We start from the raw sequence: 16,522 nt of genomic DNA, 5'->3' as shown, positions 1-16,522 counted from the left end.
CGAGAAAAAATGTTTGCGGTGTACAATTTGCAGAAACATATTCAACCGGTGATAATTAATATAGGAGATGATTCAGAGGATGAGGAGGACGATTTATATATGGATTGCGATTAGTATTAATTAACGAGAAATATCTCAGATTTAATGCTCACTTGTTTTTTTAGTACTGTACGTACAGTACATTTTTTCACTTATGATCTTCTCGTGTATTTTATGTATGTATATTTATCGTGTCGTATAGGGTAAACTACTTGCATTTTTTTGTATATATGTATATAAGTATTTACAAGGTATTAGATATTTTATGTATACATGCATTTTTTATAGAATTAATCTGTTTTTTTTGTTTATTCTCTTATTAAACTCAGTTAAATTAATGAGTAAAGATTTTTGAAACGAAGCGCGTACGGACCTGATTTCTGAGTCTATTACCAAACTACCACACACCTGCCACTGTGCCGACATAAACGACACCGCTGCGCGCTGTAAGGCCAACACTGCCTTCTAACTGTAGCTTCTGCTATAGTAATTTGGTATAGCTCTCCAGTCTTGCTGCGTTGTGCTGCTGTTTATGCTTGTTTTGTCAGTTTTTCAGCTCATATTTTACACGCAATACGAGTACAAAAAGGAAAAAAACACTGGGAAGACTAATTTATAATTCTTATTCCACAATATGTCTTATTTATTATACTCATCTTACACAACTGTTTACAACTCTCAGTAAATATGTACAATTTTACTACTCTAAATTTTTTTAACTATTATTTATATCTATTTAGATTGTTTTGTAGTAGAACGCAACTCTTTATTTGTTTCCATATCTTATCTATAAAGGTATATAAAACTAGTAAATACTACCTATTGTTATGATTCAATTATACGACACCAGTTTCAGTACAAGCTACTAAAACAGAGTACTGCCCCAAAATGATTTTTCAATCAAAAATGTTTATGTGAGGAGATGATCTATTTTTGAAAATGTGTTAAGAAACTCTCAAAAACACTGCGGATAGCAATATCGCTTGCACAAAGAGATATACGTGGTTTTTTTTGTTTCTTTTTGAAGAAAATTGTTGTAGAATATGTTGCAGAATTATAATATCATCATCAAAAGCCGTTTTGAGTCCATTGCTGAACATATGCATCTCGTAAATAATTACGTTGAATCCAGTTATGCTGGATGTTTTTCCTCTATTTAATTTAAAACTCTCTCTTCGAGGGATATATTCAACATTAACCTCTCCCAGTGCTCTCTGTGCCATTTTGTGTACAAGAAACTTGTATGCGCGTTCTACTACTGGACGGAAACACTGTTAATAATCAATAGTACATATTTATTTTACAAATAACTTATTCAAATATAATATAACTACACGCAGTTTCTACATCTATCCAAAAATTTTTTGATTCGCCTCAGCATGTTTACCTATATTTTATCTGTATCCACTTTACGTTGGTCATAATAATTGAGGCATTGGCAATGAAACTGAGGTAAGTGCCAAAAACAAAATGTTACAGAAGAGGCCAACTTTGATTTTGCCAACTACGAGGATGTTATCACCTGCGCTGTCTCTTGGCATTTGTTTTAACTAAGAGAAATGAGAAAGACACTTGCCACCTTATCAGTGACATTCGCTTTGGTTTAAACTAATTTCCAAAGCACAAACGACGTTTTGAAAATTTTTGCACTTTACTCTTTTCAATCACAATACCTCAATTGTTAAAACATTAGGGAAACTAAACTACAATTTGAGTTGCTCAACGAGAATCGGTAGTTCACAAAAGGAATTAAAACGTATCTGGTTTATTTCAAAGATCTTGTTGTTTCGTTATCGCACCATAAGAAATAGATACAGACATCTAACGAAATTTAAAAAAAAGTGATAAAATGTACAATTATATTACTTACTGTAACTAACTTATTGGAATATATATAAGTTTAATATTATTATTATATATAAACCAGGGCAAAGAGACTGGTCCTTATTATACAAAAAAACAGAGAAATTAAATTCTTAACCTATAAAAGTATGTACACTACAAAATAAACAATTTCCCTATAAGAAAAATAATGGTTTTACCGCCGCAGTAGAAAATGATAAGTCGTTTTTAAACCTAGTCGTAGGGGAGGGTAAAATAGAAAAATACCCCCAATATTTAAAAACAAGAGTCTTCAACCAATGTATACGTCCTGTTCTCACCTACGGTTCTCAAACTTGGACGTTTACAAAGGAAAACATGGAAAAAATACCAAAGACCCAAAGAGCCATGGAAAGGCAAATGCTGAACATCAGGCTATCAGACAAGAAAAGAAATACTTGGATCCGCAGCAAAACAAAAGTGACCGATGTATTAACGCAGATAGCAAAACTTAAGTGGAAGTTCGCTGGACATACCATAAGACAGAAAGACGACAGATGGAATAAGATGATTGTACACTGGAGACCATATAGTTACAAGCGAAAAAGAGAAAGGCCACAAATGCGATGGTCAGATGACTTGAAGAAACACGCAGGCCCGAAGTGGATACAAACTGCCTACAATAGAGAGACGTGGAAGAAGGAAGAGGAGACCTATGTCCAAAATTGGACAGCAAGGGCTGTATAGATAGATAGATAGAGGGGAGGGAGCCAAGACAAGCTGCCAAACACTGCATTTCGTAGTAACTGTGTTGACCATATAGAAAAGTTATCGTTTACAACGTATGCTGCACCAATTTAATATAACCGCCAGAAAATTTAACATGTTCCCCACAAACAGACAAAATGTATGGTAACAACAGCAAATTCACTAAGATGTAAATTGGAGCTGGAATAGAGCAAACAGAGCCGCAAGCTACCAGAATGAAACAGTATGGAAAAATAAAAATATCGGAAAAGAAATGAAAGGCTGAATTTACAAAACAGTCATCAGACCAATAATGACATAAGCGGCAGAAAGAAGACCTGATACAGAGAGGACAAAATAGATATTAGAAACAGCAGGGAAGAGAACACTTGGAAATATTGATGGCAAGACACTATGGGACAGAGTTAGAAGTACAGATAAGACGTAGATGCAAGGTGGAGAACATTAAGAACTGGGTAAAAAATAGAAGAGTAGAATGAAATGATCATATAAGCCGAACGACAACAAATACATTAGTAAAGACGGCTTCCGCAATAGGAAGACGATCAGTAGGAAGACCACGAAAACGAGACGAATCGAAGACGAGATATTGTACATAATATCGCTGACGACCAAGCAATTATAGCTGAAGACAAGAGCGATATGGACTATATGCTTAGAAAACTGAAGGAGGATTACACCAAATGCCTACAAACTGAAATGGGAACTAGAAAATCAACTGAAACCTTCAAATACTTGGAAGTCCAAATAACATCAGTAGCAAGAAGTAATGAAGAAATACTTTCTAGGATTGGCCAAGCAAGATCAGCAACTAGACAATTACACGGACTCTTGTAGAATAATAAAATAACAAAAGAAAATAAAAGAAGAATTTATAAAACAATAATAGAAAGTATTGGGTGATACGGCGTCTAACTCTGGGAAATAAATCAAGGAACCAAATCAAAAATTAAGGCCATGGAAATGGACTATTGGAGACGATGTTCCCGGCTCACTAGACTTGATAGGGTGAGGAATGTAGACATTAGGAGATAAATTAATGAAATTGACTTGATATGGACACCTGCCGAGAATGGCTGAAAATAGATGGGCTAAAAAGATAGAAAAATGGACTTCGCGCACGAGAAGAAAACAAGGTAGGCCAATAGGGTCATGGAGGGAAGCTGTCGAAGGTGCAATGACCGCCAGAGATTTAAAAACTGAAGATTGCTTTGACAGAAAACGCGGGAAATTAGGATGCGAGAAACTAAGCCAGCTGTATAACACGCCCTATTTATATATACGTAATACTCATATAACATATTTTTTATTTCACTAGTTCTATATTATCTTCTTCAGCTCTTTGCGAGGTTCCAGTTTAGTACTTAAAAAGTTATTTCATCAATTTGTGTACATTAAATTTTGAATTTAGAATTTTTCTATAGACTAGTCTACTTTTTATTTTACATATTTATTAGTATTTGAATTTTTCATTTAAAACTAAACGACTTTATTATTAATTGTCTTGGACTCTCTGAATAAGACAATATTTCATTTTGAATATAGTCATATTAAAATTATATTTAATTTAATATAAATATTTATATATTGCACACAGTGTTCTGCATGAGACTACAACTAAATGACTCATCTAACTATTATTTCACTTAAAAATACTTAGGCCTTTCTACTTAGGTCGTATGTTAAATAAAGCCTGCTCAGTCTTCTAGAATCGAGTAATTTTATCATTGGTAGTGGGACTGTCGCAACGGAAGTCCAAGTCTTCATCGTCAGGTAGTGCTGGGCACGTGTAGAGATCTGGCTGCTGCATAACTTGCTGCCCCGACAAAGTGACTCCGGCTCTGGCCACATTAACTGCGTTGATGGCTGCTACGTTGACGCAATCGTAAATGGGCTGAAAAACAAATGTCTTTATCGGTAAATTATATATTTTAAACCATCACTAGCTGAGTTGATATAAGAATGTAAAAATCACATATTATATAAAATTGCTGAATGAGAAATGGTACCAAATCAATGAATCATTTGACAGTTAATGAATCATAAAACTTTATGACATATAAGGACAAAATAAAAAGTTCTCGGAAAAATGTTTTTCTTGATTGATGTTCAACCATAAACTTTTCAGCCAAAGAATTTGTTTTTTTTTTATCCATTGCAAAACCATTAGCTTAAAGTTAAAAGAATTTTAAGTGGACACTTATGTCAAAATAAATACCGAGTTTACAAATATCAACAAAAATTAAATATACTTCCATTAAGGCTAAATTGGCTTTTTTGGAGAAAATGGTGAATAAACTACGATCCCAATAAATACGTAGGTTAGATGTTATGAAAGCGTATCATTCCTTTAATAGCAAATAAATCATTGTATGTATATTAACTGTAAAATGTACAAAAATTACTAGTTGTATTATGTATATTCAGATGTATATTATTTTTATTAAAATAAATAAATAATTACTAATTTATGGTATTTTATTTATGCCGCAGCTATACTTATTTGGTACCGAATATATATTTTACCTGTAAGATAAAAACGGGCCTTTAGGACTAGTGTCGAAAATTGCCATTAAATTTTAGTCGCTACCTGTTTGTCAAAATTTCCTATGTCCGTTTACGGATTGAAATATTTTTGTGGTGGGTCCAAAAATAATGGTGGCCAAAATTAATGATAAATGGTTTATGTCCAATAATTATAGTTTATCTAAAAATGTTCAATATTATACCTAATAGAAATAAAAGGCAGATATACGAAAAAAATTAGATTTTATTACACAAATTATTGACCACGAAATATTAATTTTTTTTTAAATGGCCATATAAATAATTTGTTTTTAACTCAATAAATGGTATCATTATAGATTTATGTGATATAAGAAAGTGTTAAATAATAAAAAAGCATGTTATTAGGTGTTATTTGTGGCCAGTCTCCTATACCGTTATTCGATTTTTGTTTCTTAAAACGTTTTTTAATAGGAATAGTTTATACTAATGTTTAAGAAGATCTGATGAAATGGAATGAATGTAAAAATTCAAGGGAGGGGCGATCGAAAAGTTAGATCTTAGAAAAAAAAAACGGGTTCTAACGGTACTGTAGGATAGCCCGTAGCTTTATACTTTTTTCTATATTTTTAAATTTTAAATAATATTTTTAGAATGAAAAATGAAAAAGACAGAAAAGATTTGATTTCACGTTCAAAGCGTCTATGTATCTATTGATACGTATTTCGACTTAATAAGTCTCATCAGAATAGTTATTCATAGCCGTTCTTAACGTGAAAAATAAAATTCTCTGTCTTATTAGAAGCAACAATAACATGGCTTCGTTATGGACGCAATAGCGATATCTGATAGAAAAATCGGTAAGATAGTTTCGAAACAAATTCAGATTTCTGCTTTAATCTGGAGCCTTCTAAAAATTGCAAGACATGACCAGACGATGATAAAGATGTTAAAGAAGACATGGGGAATCTAAAATTTGCATTCCACGACATGTCTATTCATCTAGGCAGAAATCCTAACGAATTTGTTTCTCGTACTCATACAGAGTAGATCCGAATTAAATGAAAAAGACAGAAAAGATTTGATTTCACGTTCAAAGCATCTATGTATCTATTGATACGTATTTCGACTTAAAAAGTCTCATCAGAATAGTTATTCATAGCCTTTCTTAACGTGAAAAATAATCTTCTCTGTCTTATTAGAAGCAACAATAATATGGCTTCGTTATGGACGCAATAGCGACATCTGATAGAAAAATCGGTAAGATAGTTTCGAAACAAATAATAATAATATAAATGAAACTTTTAAAAAGTGTCGTCAAAATTTATACAGTAGCATAATGTGACGTTTTCGATCTGGATCAGATCATCTTCAGTGCTTTCTTTTGTAGTTGAAGCTAACACTAAAATTGTAGCTGTGACATCAATATATTGTTGATATCAATAATTCTAATGTGATTCTAGGTCGATGACATTGGATAAAAATTTAATACTTAAAGACCAACATGTTTCTTTGCTCGACTTGAACACGTGGTTCTTGTCACGTTCTTCTCGTCTTCTGTGTCGTTTTGACTGACAAGAACCACGTGTTCAAGTCGAGCAAAGAAACATGTATGTCTTTAAGTATTAAATTTTTATCCAATGTCATCGATCTAGAGTCACATTAGAATTTAAATTTGGAGCAATGTAAAACCATATATTAATGTCACAGCTACAATTTTAGTGTTAACTTCAATTACAAAATAAGGCACTGAAGATGATCTGATCTAGATCGAAAACGTCACGTTATGCTACTGTATAAATTTTGACGACACTTTTTAAAATTTTTAATTATATGTTTTATACCTAAATACAAATGTGAGGTGTTTTACTTATGTATAAATATTTTTAGAATTGAATAAAGTTATTGCATTATTTATTATCACTGGGTATGATATTTGTTTTTGTTGGTGTATCTTTTTGAAGCTTTTTACATGTTTTATTGCATCCGTTAGTATCTAAGATCTTTTTTACGTTTCCTGTACAAAAAATTATAAAACATTTCAAATATCAAAATAACAAATCATGGTCAGTTTTGACATTGTGTATACCTAACGGCCACCTCTTCGTTAGGTACACAAATGGATTGTTCAGCTGTGTCTGTATAAAAAATATAAAAATGTTTTACTAATAACTCATTTTATCGCACTTTAAACCAATAGTCTAACTGATAATTACAAAAATCCAACATTGTATTTATATGAAATTATGAAAATATAAATATGTAAATATCATTTGATAGTAAATTTAATTATTATTGGATCAACAGGAGAAGACCAGGCAGGTTTCACAGCGGGGAAAAAGCATGCTTAGATCACATTTACACGGTCGAACAACTAATAGAAAAAAGAATGGCCAAAAATAGATCCGTCCATCTGGCTTTTGTTGATCTTAAGAAGGCATATGACTCAATACCTAGAACCAAGCTATGGGAAGCAATGGAAGACATCGAAGTTCCACGAAGATTAATAAACGCGGTAAAAGCACTCTACAAGAATAATGAAGTAGCTATCAAAACGGGCAATAGAATATGCAGTCCATTTAAGACGACAAAGGGACTACTACAGGGTTGCTCCACATCCCCCACCCTGTTCAAAATATTCCTGGAAAAAACCCTGAAACCATGGAAAAGAAAGTGCGAAGGAATGGGTATACCAGTAAGGAACGAATATCTATATACCTACGCTAAGTTTTGCCGACAACCAAATAGTGATCGCACAAGACGAGGATAACCTCAGTTTTATGATGAGAAAACTGGAGCAGGAATATACAAAGAATGGGATGGAAATAAACCTAAAGAAAACTGAATACCTAACAACGGAGAATACAGAAATAAAACAGCTGGAAATAGACGAAGGTAAACAAATCAAAGGAACAGACAAGTATAAGTATTTAGGCTTCATAATATCAAATAAAGGAACAACGGAGGAAGATATAAAAAATAGACTAGGACAAACAAGAGACTGCATACGAAAATTGAACCCGGTACTATGGGATAAGAACATCAGCATGAAAACAAAGAAAAAAATATATAATACCATGACAAGAAGTATCCTCACTTATGGGTGTGAAAATTGGACAATAAATAAGAAAACCAAAAACAAAATAAGAGCAACAGAGATGGAATTCCTAAGGAGAAGCTGCAGAGTAACAAGAAGAGATAGAATAAATAACATGGAGATTAAGAGGAGAATGGGAATGAACTCCGACATAATAGACTACATCGAACAGAAGAGGTTAACCTGGTACGGACATGTCAGAAGAGCAGACTAAAATCGGTGGATAAATAGAATAACAGAGTGGAGCCCGATAGGAAGATACTTTCTTTACTTTCTTTTACTGTACTATAATATGATCTAATTTAATGGTATATCCTAACTTATTTGTTTTAAAATATATTGTTTCCTGTTATCCAGTAAAATCGCATTGTTAAACTGGCTCCTCATTTATTCTGTTTTAAGTTCAGATAATTTGACTTTCTCTTTTGTTATTTCTGTGTCGCCAATACACACAAATCGTGTAAATTAGAATATTAGTGTGACCATTGAATTGGATTGTCGCTATTCAGAAGCGCCCTACAGTAGGGTTGATTTATGAGATGCACTTGCCCGATGAACCACCTAACGGTCAGAGGGTTCTTTCCGATCATCTCAAAGACACTTTATCACGAGACAGCGAACGAAACGCACCCAGTTTTATCGGTTCTCGTTCTATTGAGCCTCGGCGTTCCCGGGCATCGTAACATGGTACCAACGATATTCCACTGGCTACAAATACATCAATATTTCAAAAGGTTAGTCTATGTTCTTTGTACAGATAACAGTATCAGTTAAAGCCCGTTAATTCTCGTAATTTATTTACAATTATAGTTGCTATTTTCGCTACTTTTATTTAGAGTCAAAATATTGCATTTTTCTCAATTATTATTTCTAAATTCATTTAACCAGTGACCTCTAAGTTTTACATAAGACACAGGCTAAACGCAGTATTTTTAATTTTTGAAAATATTATCTGATACAAGTATTATGGGGGATACTGTCGCCAAGTGCTCGGTCAGAGTGACCAATGAGCACTTTTGGCGCGCATCGCCTTGCCTTCCTTCCTTTTCCCATTTTCTCATTGGTCTTTTGGTTTGGAATCTTGTAAAATATTATGTATAAATATTAGTTGATTTCCAAACCAACAGCACATTCTACCTCGGTCTCTCCTAGAGCCCTAAACTCTAGGGAGCCGACTAGCGGGGCTCTGCTCCACCTACCTCAGACTCTGAGGCTTTGTCTTCGTCTTTTACGAATTAGTTTTATTTTATACTTCAAAAAGAAACTATTCAACGTCCCAACTAGAATAAGGGATACGTGCCTAGGGAATTTCGCACACCGAATTCACGAATACCCTAGTGCAGAGCGTACGGTGGGAGACGGTTTTACCGTCCTGTTACCCCCCCGAGACGACAATACCAGTAATAGACTATTATTTTTTTTGTGCAATAAAGACGTTTAATGTTACGACAAGTGCATCACAATATTTTCTTCAATTAAGAAATTCATCTATATGAAATCCTAGGAATTTGATTGATGAAACATTTTCAATGTGATTATTATTTATATTTAAAATAATTTGTATATATAGCATTAATATCATCTGCAAAATTCAAAAGTGTCCATATGAGTTGATCGAGATAACATCGTTTACGTAAATGAGAAATAGAATGGGTCCTAAAACTGAGCCTTGTAGTACATCTATGTTAATATCGAGATAGTTAGATTTATATGACTCGTAGTGATTAACACAGTCGAAAGCCCTGCTGAGATCACAAAATATCCTAACAGGACTTTCGCCTGTATCTATTCAACGTGTGAGAGTATCATAAGAGGAATGGACTGTTGTACGGGTAGATTTTTTTAGACTGGAAACAGGTAGGTTACTATCAATCAAATTATTTATCTGTAAAAATGATTTAAGTCTTTGTAATCAGTTGTATTCAAAGATTTTTGAAAATACCGAAGGAATTGTTATCGGACGGTAATTACTTGTTTTGGGTAACCTTTTTTACGAGTTGGTAACACTTTTCCAGCTTTTATATAATCTGGAAAGTCACCATTTAAAAATAACAAATTAGTAAAATATGTTATTGGCTATGTTATAAAAAAAATACCATTTTCAGTAGAAATCTAGGGATTCCATCAAAGCTTTGAAACTTTTTGTTTTTTAGTTTTTGGTTTAATAATTCGTTTAATTCTAATGTAGTGTACGGATGAAAGGAAAGTGGTCTTCCAAAACAGGGTCGTTACAAATGTATGTACTATCAGTATAAATTATTGCAGAAAATATACTTAGTCATCTGTTTGCTTTTGCGTTAGAATTTTAGCAATCACTCACTATGCGCTACCACTCTGTACAAGATAATTCTCTTTTTGAAACGAGGGTACTGTGCTGTCAACCATTAAGGATTACACTATAAATATGTTTTATTAATAATAGTTTGTACACATTTTGAGACAAGATTGCATTCCAACCTTTAGCATGTTTGTTTCAGTATTAACATTCTCAAAATTATTGATACGATTTATGGTCACATCTTTTTACAGTTGAGAGAAAGTAGAAGCATACCTTCTATTTATAGAGAACGACACTTTCGTGTGTTCGATGTACAATTGTTGATGCAATTAAGGTCATTAACCTTGATCAGTCAAATGTGATACTGACCTCCAGTTTTTATTCATAAAGGAAAGTTGCCGTTGTTGATGAGATTAAAATTGCCATGTTACCATTGTTGGTGATTAAAAAATTATTCGAAATTGGATATTTATTGGTAATTAAAAATTTATGTTTATAGGGCCTATAATGTTTATTTACCTGTTATTCACATATATTAATTGATACAATATCAAGCTATCACTTGTAGTTAATTTTTAATTTTAAAAATTTTCAAGTTAACTATTTGTAGATAATGGGAACAATGGGATGAGATTACTATACCATTTCTGCACAAAAGGAACAATGGTGCATTTGCTCAAAGTATAAAGACAAAGCAAATCCTTCGAAGCAAAAAAAGCAGAAAAAAAAAGCGTTTGCGTCGTTTTTAATGTATACTGATTTGCTTTTGCTTCATTTTTTAGACCCTTTGTTACATTTTCTTAACAGGTCCTGGTAGGAAACACCTGATTTTTGACTGAATATAACGGGCGTATGTAGTGCTTCAAGATAAAAACAAACATTTAGTTGATTACAGATCATTACATTATTACAGGTTACTACAATCTTTCGTAAGCGGAGTTGAGTCGTGAACTTTCACAGAAGATAACTGCAAGAAAATTGAGGCTTTCGAAATGTGGCTTTATCGTCGAATCCTGAAGATACTTTATACCGACCACGTTTCTAATTAGAAACGTTTTATTAAGAATACAAAAAGAAAAAGAGCTGTTATCCATAATAAAAACAGCCAAAATCCAATATCTCGATCACATCATGAGGAACAGCGAAAGATATTGATTGCTGCAATACCTTTACAGCAAAAAGTAGAAGGATAACGTAGACCAGGAAGGGGAATGATTTCCTGACTGAAGCATTAAGTACGGGGGTCAACATGTAGTATTCTAAAATAATCTCAGTTTTTAATAATTAATAATACAGCTTTTTTTAAATTTTATATGATGGAGCTGTATAAAAAGAAACTATAATATAGTATAATATACTATAATATAATATAATACATGTCTTATTGGGTGATCAGGTTTGGTTAGTTTGTGTATATCAAAATCAATCCATAATTTTTCTAAATTTAAAAATTATGAGACTTGAAAACAAATATGAGTTCTTTGTATTTCATAAACCTACCATACCGACAACAGCCTACCATAGCATGTTACATAGATTAACAGAAATTCTCATGTCAAAAAATAACTTCGCCATGGAATTGAAAATCATTAACCAAATAGTAATAAACAATGAATACAACTTAAAAACAATAAACAAAATTTCAAACCAAAAACTGCATAAGAAAGCCCTAAATTTGGTCTTTTTACCGCCAGAGAAAAATCCTAACCCAAGCAGCAGATTTCAGAACAAACAATAACTTAAGCAAATATATTAAGAACATCAAAAGCCAAAAGAAAAAGCACTTAGACACTGGTGTATACAAACTTATATGTGACTGTCTAAAACTTACATCGGTCAAAATGGTAGAACCTATAACGTATAAAATATAGCAGAATAAAAAAGTGCTTTTTTATATAATTCTCTATATTCAAAATAAAAGCCTTAAGCTATCTTTAAATCTATTACAGGTGTTTATTTATGTTTAAACTGGATCTTGTTCTCATTTTATCATTTGGTAAATATTAATGTGTTTAAATATTCTCGTTTTTAATAGTCGAGTTATTTTTGGTTCCGGTATTAAACATTTGTATTAGTAAAATCAGGTTTTCATTTCTCATGTTCTATTCTCATGTTAATTCCTTCACATTCTCATGATACTATGAGGACGACCACGGCAAGAAATAAGTACAAGCGAAAAACATCCAAAACCCAGATGAGAATTACTCCTTGGAATATCAGATCGCTCAACTCAAGGGACCAAGAAATAACCCAAGTGCTGAAAGAGAAAGAAATAGACATTTGTGCTCTACAGGAAACGAAAAAGAAAGGAACAGGCCAATCAAAATTAGGTGAATACATACTAATCTACAGTGGACTAGTAAAAAAAACAGGGCCAAAGTAGGTGTAGCTTTACTAATACACACTTTATTAATACAAGTGCTGAAAGAGAAAGAAATAAACATTTGTGCTCTACAGGAAACAAAAAAGGAAGGAAAAGGACAATCAAAATTAGGTGAATACATACTAATCTACAGTGGACTAGTAAAAAAAACAGGGCCAAAGTAGGTGTAGATTTACTAATACACCAAAGGTACCAAAATCCCATCAAAGAGTGTCAATACGTATCAGAAAGAATAGTAAAAGTAAAGATAAAAATGGAGAAGGAAGACCTGAACATCATCGGAGTATATGGCCCAGAAAATAACAAGCCTCAAACAACAAGGGAACCGTTTTATGACCAATTATAACAAGTAGTAGATCAAGTCAGGGGGAAGATGATAATATTGGGAAATTTTAACGCTCGAATAGGAAATCAAGCGTAATCGACGCTGATAAACTTCTGCACGAATAACGAACTAAGAATAAACAACACATTTTTTGACCACAAAAACAAACGCAAATATACATTTAATAACACCGTGGACAAAGATCTATAATAGATTATGTTATAACCAACAGAGATATACATCTATCGAAAATAATCGACGTAAGATGCCTCAACTCAGCAGATGTAGGTAGCAACCATAGCCTAGTATTATGTAAAATAAGAATCATCCCTAAATACTTCCCGCCCAAGGGAGTGGCGCCAACACAAACAAAAATCAAAGTCAAAGGATTAAATACGGAATCCACGGAATACAGGAAAACACCATGGTTTAGAGAGGAAGTGAAGACAAAATGTGAAGAAAAGACAAAAACCATTTTACAATACATAACACAACAAACACAACATGCATACAACCACTTTAAACGAATCAGAAATGAAACGAATACTTTAGTTAGATCAATAAAAAGGGAAACTCCCAGAGCTTCTTAAAACAGATGGAACACGACTTCTACGGAACACAAAAAGAAATATGGAGAATGATCAGAGGACAAAGAAAAGAGATGAACGAACTAATAAAAATGAAACACATTCAGAAGGAAACATGGATAGACTACTTTCGATCCCTATTTGCTAAAGGTAACCACCAACACCAGGGTCCTGATTCTATTTCATTTCGATGTCAAAATTTAAAAGCGACTACGCCATGACAGTCGAAATCGCTAGCGATTCTCATCCATTTCGATTGTAGTTAAAACTGGGGATATTTACTTTATCATTTTGACACTGCTGAAAATTTGGGTTGGCCCTGTTGTTTATTGGCTGCACGCTGCACTACGCGTGTTGAATGTTTGTTTTGTTTACGTTACGTGAACGTCTGTTTTTTTCTTGTTTGAGTTGTTAAATCAAAAATAGTGGCCATTCTCAATTATATTTTGAATTGAAAGAAAAGATGGCAAGAAAAAAAAGGCGATGTGGGAGATCTTTAAGTTATAACCACTAAGATTTGACTTAGTGGTTATATTCTAATATATTTTTAAATTTACTGCAGCTTAGTAATACTAACCCTAAACATTTTGGGTATTCTAGAGGCATAAACACCTTCTTCCAAATATGGTTCTAATACCCTTATTAAATAATTTTCAGCTTGTTTATTAAGCCGGAATTGCTGCCTAAATTGAGCATCACTTAGTGAAAAAGAATTATCACATCACAGCCATATTAATACTTTTTGTCTCAGTTTTCCTTGCAAGGATCAAAACACAACACCACCTACCTAAACTGAACCTAAGTTCACTTCTCCCAGTCCAGCCAGTCATGTCAGATTAATTTCGACTCGAAATGAAATTTCAACCACTTTCTTGAAGTTGAAATTAATTTCAATAAATCGAAAATTAGTGACGTCGTTTGGTTAGTTCAGCTGAAATCCACAAGGTTCGCAAAGTCGCATTTCGACGTCGCCATATTAATTTCGACATGTTTTGAGTCGAAATCTCAATTAGAATCAGGGCCCTGAGATGCCGACAAACGAAGAAATAAATATTGAGGAGGAAGAGGTAAAAGTAACGAAATTTAAAAATAGAAAATCAAGTTCCTATTTTATTATTTGGTAAATATTAATACCTATATCTATTACAGGTGTTTATTTATATTTAAACTGGATCTGTTTCTCATTTGATGATTTGGTAAATAATAATGTGTCTAAATATTCTAGTTTTTAATAGTCGAGTTATTTTTTTTCTGGTATTAAAAATTTCTATTAGAAAAATCAGGTTCTCATTTTATTATTTGGTAAATATTAATACCTGTATCTATTACAGGTGTTTATTTATGTTTAAACTGGATCTGGTTCTCATTTTATCATTTGGTAAATAATAATGTGTCTAAATATTCTAGTTTTTAATAGTCGAGTTATTTTTAGTTCCGGTTTTAAAAATTTCTTTTAGTAAAAGCAGGTTCCCATTTTATTATTTCGTAAATATTAATACCTGTATCTATTACAGGTGTTTATTTATATTTAAACTGGATTTGGTTCTCATTTTATCATTTGGTAAATAATAATGTGCCGAAATATTCTATCTATTCTATAATCTTTGGAAATTAAAAAATATAGATATAATTCTGAATGAACAAATTGAGACAAACTGCTCTCGTCTATTAAACGTATTCAGTTAAACACTCTAAAGTGTAGGCGCATAGTAAAAATGCATCACTTGAGAAAGGCAATCTGCCGAAACAACTGTAGTAAAAATAAATTGTAATACATTTCATGGAAGTGTACAAAACAAAAGTTTTTACTGTGTGTGTGTGTGTGTGTAGATAGTGGATGGCATTAGAACTTGTCTATTTTCCACAGAATATTTGTATTTTTTTTTTATTATTATTATTAAGGATAGGATAGGGATAAAAACATGGCCACTCGTTTCTTGTCTAGGGACCCATCAAGACATTTTTATTAAGACAAACTAGACTAGGTCACGGGCAGGAGGTATTAACAAATGGGGTAAAACAGAGGTTTGGATTCTAATTACATAATGTTTGTAAACACATATTTATATACACATATATACATATACACATAAGGTAAAAGAAATAATAAGTTAGACTTACTCACAATCAATTTAATTTAACTAATCGGACGACCGGTTTCGCTTTCTATAATATGCAAAGCATCTTCAGGTCACGATACAAAGTTAAAATGCTGAAAATAATAATCCCATATTAGGGTGTTGTCTAATAAAGATAAAAACAAAGATAAAAACATAGGTAGGTGATATAAATTATATAAATTACAGTAATTATGCCAATATTACATGTCTGTGGTTTTATAAATGAATAAAAAGTTTAAGCAGACAAGGTACGACCCACAAATTGGTAACATAGTCTATTAAACTGTAACGAATTAATAAATAAACCAATAAATAAACATTACTTACATGCCGGTACTCTATTAGTTGATGGTTGAAAGAACATGGTTCAAACTATCTTGGATTGTAGATTGGAGAGCTCAGGTCAACTATTGTAATTATTTAACAATAAACGGGGAAATATTCCGTATTTATTGGTTTATTTATTAATTCATTACAGTTTAATAGACTATGTTACCAATTTGTGGGTCGTACCTTGTCTGCTTAAACTTTTTATTCATTTATAAAACCACAGACATGTAATATTGGCATAATTACTGTAATTTATATAATTTATATCA

At 32.4% G+C, this 16,522-nt stretch overlaps 1 protein-coding gene across 1 annotated transcript in view; it reads right to left on the bottom strand.

Moving 5' to 3' along the window:
* Window positions 1-645: 645 nt before the first annotated feature.
* Window positions 646-16,522, bottom strand: part of boss (G protein coupled receptor bride of sevenless) — a 53,436-nt gene continuing 37,559 nt past the window's right edge. Inside the window, exon 4 of the mRNA XM_072522483.1 lies at window positions 646-4,522. Within this exon, the coding sequence (XP_072378584.1) occupies window positions 4,334-4,522 (189 nt within the window). The 3' untranslated portion in view covers window positions 646-4,333. The remainder of the gene's footprint in view (window positions 4,523-16,522) is intronic.

This window comes from Diabrotica undecimpunctata, chromosome 2 (assembly GCF_040954645.1).
Source record: "Diabrotica undecimpunctata isolate CICGRU chromosome 2, icDiaUnde3, whole genome shotgun sequence".
Taxonomy (NCBI): Eukaryota; Metazoa; Arthropoda; class Insecta; order Coleoptera; family Chrysomelidae; genus Diabrotica; species Diabrotica undecimpunctata.
The sequence above is the reverse complement of the archived record's forward strand: the minus strand, read 5'-3'. Positions and strand labels throughout refer to the sequence as shown.